General features: G+C 58.8%; 1 protein-coding gene across 1 annotated transcript; it reads left to right on the top strand.

Annotated features, from left to right (window-relative positions):
• The first annotated feature begins 5,454 nt into the window (after nucleotides 1–5,454).
• LOC102979671 (putative MAGE domain-containing protein MAGEA13P) lies at nucleotides 5,455–6,462 on the top strand. Its single transcript, XM_007106823.2, has one exon. The coding sequence runs from the start codon at nucleotides 5,455–5,457 to the stop codon at nucleotides 6,460–6,462; it is 1,008 nt and encodes a 335-aa protein (XP_007106885.2).
• Nucleotides 6,463–6,849: the final 387 nt, after the last annotated feature.

Genomic DNA, 6,849 nt, shown 5'->3' on the forward strand with positions numbered 1-6,849 from the left:
TATGTATATGTATGACTGATTCACTTTGTTATAAAGCAGGAACTAACACAGCATTGTAAAGCAATTATACTCCAATAAAGATGTTAAAAAAAAAAGACACAGATAGTCAAGGTGATAGAATACGATATCTAATCACATTTTGTCTAATGGATGAAGAATTTCATTTTAAATATAAAGATTCAGATAGGCTGAAAGTAAAGGTATGGAAAAAATATACCACATTAACAATAATCAAAAGAAAGCTGTTGTAGCTATATTAATTTCACAGAAGCAGACTTTAGGACAAGGGAAATCATCAGGGATTCAGAGGGGCACAACGTAATGAAAAAGAAGTCAATTCTCCAAGAAGATATAGAAATGTTAAATGCATATGCAACTAAAAACAAAGTGTCAGAATATGTGAAGCAAAATCTGATAGAGATGAAAGGAGAAATAGACAAATCCACTATTACATCTGGAGACTTCAGTACCACTCTGTTGGTAATTGATAGATCAAACACGCAGAAAATCAGTAGGTGACCTGAACAGCACTATCAATCAACTTGATCTACTTGACATTTATAAAATACTCCATCCAACAATAGAATACATATTACTCTCAAGTGACATAAAACATTTATCAAGATAGGACAAATTCAAAACCATTAAACATACCTAAAAGAATAGAAATTATACAGTTTGTTCACAAACCACAATGGAATTAAACTGAAAATCAGTAACAAGAAGGTAGTTAGAGTATCCCCGAAATATTTGGAAATGAAATAACATACTTCTAAATAATTTGTAGGTTAAAGAAAAAAAGCCCAAAGAGAGATTGAAAATATATTTTTTAATCTAAATGAAAATGTGTTTAACAAAATTGTAAAGAAAGCAGAGAGAAAAATAGAGTAAAAAATCAGTGAAATTGAAAACAGGAAAACAGTAGAGAAAATCAAGGAAACCCAAAGTTGGTTCTTTGGAAAGATCAATAAAATTAATAAGCTTCTAGTTAGGCTAACCAAGAGAAAAGAAGACAGAATTACAAATATCAGAAATGAAATAGGAATCATCACTTCGGATCCCATGGACATCAAAAGGAAAATAATGAAATACATGAACATGTATACTACACTTGGCAAAACTGTCCTTCAGAAATGAAGAAGCAATACAGACTTTCTCAGACAAAAAAAGTTGAGGGAGTTCATCACCACTAGACCTGCCTTACAAACTCTTCGAGTTGAAATGATATAATCATGTATACAGAAAACCCTAAAACCTCAACAACAGCAACAACAACAACAAAAGTGTTTCAATAATAAGCAAATTCAGTAAAGTTGTGCCACGATGACAAGCTTGGGCTGCTGTCTCCCACCTTTGGTTTGATATGGACAGATTCGGGTCCACAGAGGGGAAGGCCAACTCAGTGCCAGGAGTCAAGGTGATGATCCTGAGAACTCCTGCCACAGAAGAAACTAGTCCCCAGGCCCATCCTGCCCCAGCTGTTAGCCCTGGGAGGCCTTGGGGCACTATGGCCAGATGTGGCAGACCCTGACTTCCACCAGAAGAGGGGACACATTTACAGGGAGGTGAGGGCTTTGATCTGAGGGGGAGCACTCAGGCCGGCCAAGGGAGGACTCCCAGGCCTTGCCAGGCATGAAGGTGAGGGCCCTTATGGAGGGCTGAATTATCCACCCACCCGTACAGCGGGGCCCCACAGAAACGCACCCAAGGCCCCAAGCAGGAGTGTCAGGAACAGGTGCCACCCCCTCCTCATTTCTGAGGTGGACATCTCACGAGGGATGGGCCTTGTGAAGGCAGCAGGTGCAGGCCTTCTGGAGGATGAGGGTGACCCAACCCAGAACACACAGGGAGCCATGCAGACCACCCCCCACCCCTGCGGTAAGCTCTTGCGCACCCCACACAGGCCTGTCAGGTGGAGGCCCCCCCTCCCTCCCGACTTGGGGAGGAAAGCTCCTGATCTGAGGCGTGAGGCCTCAGCTTGAGCAAGGCAGGGCGCTCACTCAGCAGCGCAGGAGTCAAGGGGAGGCCAGAGGGGTTTTCCCAGCAGGTTTCCTCTGAGGGGCAGCAGAGGAACGAGCCCAGGCCCCGCCGGGCGGCAAGGCGAGGGTCCGCAGGGAGGAGAGCGGCCCCCTCAGCTGCCCTACAGGGGCCCCTCCGGCCCGCTCTGGCCCTGACGTCCTCGGGAGGCCCTGGGCAGGGGTCCCGGATAGAGTGTCCTGACTCTAACGGCCGGGGGCTGAGGAACCGAGGCGTCGTGGGTTGGGGCTGAGGAACCGAGGCGTCGTCGGTTGGGGCCTGTGGCGCGGACTTGGGTTGGCGGAGGCGGAGGCCCTCGCCGGCCGGCGCCGAGGTGAGGACGGGGAGGAAGGCCCGGGGGCCGCTCTCCGCAGCCCCCGGGCAGCCCAGGCCGGGCCTCGGAGGTGTTCTCCCTGGGCCTCCGTGTCAGGAGCGTCGGGGCTGGACTCGTGGGGGCCGTGGGCTGAGGCAGCGGCCTCGGCTCAGAAGAAGGGAGGGGCGCGGGCCCCGTGGGGACGGCGTGCGAAGCCGTGAGGATGCGCGAGGGCACCTTCCGCGGACGCGGAGCCCCCCGAGCCCGCCCCCCGCCCCGGGAGGGCTCAGTGACGCCCCCTCGTTCCCTCGGGACGCCGTGGGGCTGGTCTCCGGGAGAGACGCCTTTGCCTGGGGCCCGACGGCGGCACCTTGAGGGGGGACGGGAGCTCCGCCGCCACCGAAGAGAAGGCGTCCAGCCCCTGCTGTCAGCCCCATGGGAGGTCCTGGGCAGGGGTGGCAGGGTGTGGCCTCGCGTTACCCGTAGCTGGACGTTCTCAGGGGAGTGGGTTCCTCGACCTGACGGGGCAGGGACAGCTCGGCAGAGGCAGGAGTCCCGGGCTCTCCCGGGCTCGGATTAAGGACTGAGGGCGCCCGGCGCACCAGAACAGATGGGGCCCGGCGGCTCTCTGCCCCTGCTGTCGACACGCGAGAGCCAAGGCTGCTTACTGGACGTGGGCCCCGGCTCACTCTTCTTTGGGGGGTTCCCGGGATGGGGCAGACCTTGGTGTGGTGGGCGGGCCTGAGCTCAGCGGCGGAGGAGTACCACGTGCTGCCAGGGGTCAAGACGAGGACCCTGAGGGAAGATCTGCTGGACCTCCCACCCTGTAGAGAGGCCCCGCGCCGGGAGGGCTCAGTGACGCCCCCTCGTTCCCTCAGGACGCCGTGGGGCTGGTCTCTGGGAGAGACGCCTTTGCCTGGGGCCCGACGGCGGCACCTTGAGGGGGGGACGGGAGCTCCGCCGCCACCGAAGAGATGGCGTCCAGCCCCTGCTGTCAGCTTGGGGGCCCCCGTCCCGTCAGGCGGAGGCGCCGCCGGCACTGCGTCCTTCCTTCCGCGCGCTCCGGGAAGCCGGGCCTGAGGGCCGCGCTCGGACCGCCCTGTCGGCAGGAGAGGCGGGGGGCGGGGGGTGCCCTGCCACAGAGCCTGGCGGGACCTCCACAGGGACCCCCTGCTCCCTCCTGGCCGCCCGGGGACCCCGGGAAAGGCGGCCGGGCCGATCCTCCCTTGCCTCCCCCGTTTCCACATCGGGGGTCTCAGGGCAGTGAGGGCCTCGGGCTGAAGGGCCCGCCAGGCGGGATGGCGAGGAGCTCCGGCTGGGCTGAGGGGACCAGGAGGCCCCGCGGGGACTTGCCCTTCTCTCCCCTCAGAGGCCCAGGGGGGCGCTCGGGCGCCGGTGCCGCCTCCATCCTCCTGGCCCCCTGCCCGGCGGCCCCGGGACCTGGCGGCCGTCACCCGACGGCAGCCCCGCGAGTCAGCATGAAGGAGGGTTTCGGGCCGACGGGAATGGCTGTGGACACGTCGGGAGGGCCGAGGGCGGGCAGCAGGCCGGGCGCAGACACGGCACGTCCCCTGCCGCTGGCCCCAGCCACTCCGCGGGCCTCGCGCCCTGCCCGGTGGGCCCCGGGGTGGGGGGGGGGGCGCCGTGGTCTGGGGGATCCACCCTCGGGTCCGCAGAGGGAGGGGCCGCAGCGCTGCTCGGAGTGGAGGCGAGGACTCACAGGGTAGGCCAGGGAGGCCCTTCAGCCGCGGAGAGGCGGGACTGTGGCCGCGGTCACTCCTGCCGGCAGCCCCGGGAGACCCCCAAGCAGCGCCCTGCCCGGTGGGCCCCGGGGGGGGGGGGGGGGGGCGCCGTGGTCTGGGGGATCCACCCTCGGGTCCGCAGAGGGAGGAGCCGCAGCGCTGCTCGGAGTGGAGGCGAGGACTCACAGGGTAGGCCAGGGAGGCCCTTCAGCCGCGGAGAGGCGGGACTGTGGCCGCGGTCACTCCTGCCGGCAGCCCCGGGAGACCCCCAAGCAGGGCCGCTCCAGCCGCCTGCTCTCCGGCAGACAGAGCCTGGGCCTCAGGGATGCCGTCTGGGGCAGCTGAAGGGGAAGGCCGCCCTCCCGCCTGCTGGTCTCGCGAGCCGCAGTGCAGCGGAGGGATGAGCCTCCGGCTCTGCCAGGAGTTAAGAGGCGGGTGGAGGGCGGGGCGGGCCCCTGCTGGCAGCCGCGAGAGGACACCGGGAGCGGTGGCTGAGTGTGGCGCCCCTCCGCTTCCTCCTCCGCCATCGCAGGGAGGTGAGGCCTTGGTTTGAGGGTGACCTCAGGTCAACAGAGGGGGGAGTCCCAGGCCTTAAGATAGGGACTGTGATGACCCGCCTCTTCCAGGAGAGCAGGACGCCCAGAGTTCATCCAGCCCTCACTGTCACCCCAGGGCGGCCCTGGGCAGCTGTGGCCAAATGCGGTGCCCTCCTCTTGGTCTCAGGAGGGTGAGCTCTTGTTCTGAGAGTTCGGTCCCAGAGCAGCAGAGGGGTGGGGTGCAGGCCTGCCTGGCCAGGAGAAAGACGAGGAGCCCGGGCGGGCGCTGATGGGGCCACCCGCCCCAGGACGGTGGGCGCATCCCAAAGCCCGGCCTTCCCTCCCGTCAGCGCTGGGGGTTGGGGGCGGGATTGTGATTGCAGTCTGCGGCCCGAGGTGCCCCTCAGTTCCTCCCGTAGGGCCTCAGGTAACCCCGGGAGCGAGGATCTTGGTCTGCGGCATGTGTCCTCGGCTGAGCCGAGCAGAGGAAGCCCAGGAAGGGCCGGGAGTCAGTCAAGGTGAAGACCCTGAGTGTCGACCGGTGGGCCCCCCACACCAGGGCAGAGGGGACGCCACAATGCCTGAGCTCGCACAGCCTCCCGTCTCACCTGGAATCTGCAGGCTCAGCGGGCTGGTGTCACCCTGCGGAGTTTCACAGGTCCTCCCACTGGTCCTTAGGGCACAGACCAGTCAGGGAGACAGGGGACCCCCCCAGGGCACTGTCTAAGGGAAGACCTGTTAAGATGGCCTTGGTCAGAGCTGACAGGGTTGACTTTCTCACTCTTCCTCTCTCCCTCAGACCCATTGGCCGCCATCACCACGCCTGCCGCCCCCAGCACGCATCATCATGCTTCACAGCCGGAAGAGTCGGTGCGACATGCTTGAAGTAGGTCTTCAGGCCGAAAAAGAGGCTCAGGGCCCGGTGGGCGCACAGGGCCCTGTAGCTGAGGAGGGGGCCACTGCCTCCTCGCTCTCTCCTTTGACCGGGGGCACCGCAGACACCGCGCCTGCTGCTGGAGCGCGAAGTGTTCCCCAGCGTTCGCAGAGAGCCCGCTCCTCCTCCATGGCCATCGAAGCCACTGCACTGAGCAAATCAAATGAGCGCTCCGGCAGCCAAGAAGAGGGTGTGAGCACTGATGTGCTAAACAAGAAGGTGGCTGAACTGGTGCAGTTCTTAAGTGTCAAGTATGTAAAACAGGAGCCCATCACAAAGGCAGAAATGCTGAGGAATGTCATCAAAGAGCACGAGGGTCACTTCCCTGCAATCTTCAGCAAAGTCTGTGAGTGCATGGAGATTGTCTTTGGCATTGAAGTGAAGGAAGCGGACCCCGCCAGCCACTCCTATGTGCTCGTGAAGGCGCTAGACCTCACCTACAACGGGATGCTAAGTGATGACCAGGGCACGCCCAAGACCGGCCTCCTGCTACTTATCCTGGGTGTGATCTTCATGCAGGGCAGCCGTGCCCCTGAGGAGGACATCGGGGAAGTGCTGAGTATTATTGGGGTGTATGCTGGGCAGGACGATTTCATCCACAGGGAGACCAAGAAGCTCATCACCAAAGAGCTGGTGGAGGAAAAGTACCTGGAGTACCAGCAGGTGCCCAACAGTGACCCTCCACACTACGAATTCCTGTGGGGTCCAAGGGCCTACGCTGAAACCAGCAAGCTGAAAGTCCTGGAGTTTTTTGCCAAGATCAATGAGACTGACCCCACTGCGTTCCCACCCTGGTATGAGGAAGCTTTGAGAGATGAGAAAGAGAGAGCCCAGGCCAGAGCTGCCGTGGGGGCTCATACTTCTGCCATGACCAGTGGCAGCTCCAGTGTCATGCCCAGCAGCCTCTCCTGCCCTGAGTGAAGTCAGAGGAAGATTCTCCACTCTGTGTTTGAAGTCAAGGTTCTAAATAGTGGAGGGCTGAATTGCAGATTTTATCTTTTTTTTGCCTAAAGCTTTTTAGCTTTAGAGTCTAGGTTCGTGAATAACATTGGTCACATATTTATTGCTGTTTGTCAGGCTTTAGAATAAGAATTTTGCTAGTCTGTGAAACAAATTGGGAAATCTTTCGTCATATTTTGTGATCTGGAACACGGTAACATGGCTTTGGAATAGGAATTTCCTTAGAAGCATGCAAGGGCCCAGGAATAGAATAGATGGGATCGAGAAATAGAAGAAAAAAATGTAAAAGATGGTTATCCTAAGAATTCTGTATCCCATTTAGTCTGTTGTTTTGTAAGATTAAAGTTA

This window comes from Physeter macrocephalus, chromosome 21 (assembly GCF_002837175.3).
Source record: "Physeter macrocephalus isolate SW-GA chromosome 21, ASM283717v5, whole genome shotgun sequence".
Taxonomy (NCBI): domain Eukaryota; kingdom Metazoa; phylum Chordata; class Mammalia; order Artiodactyla; family Physeteridae; genus Physeter; species Physeter macrocephalus.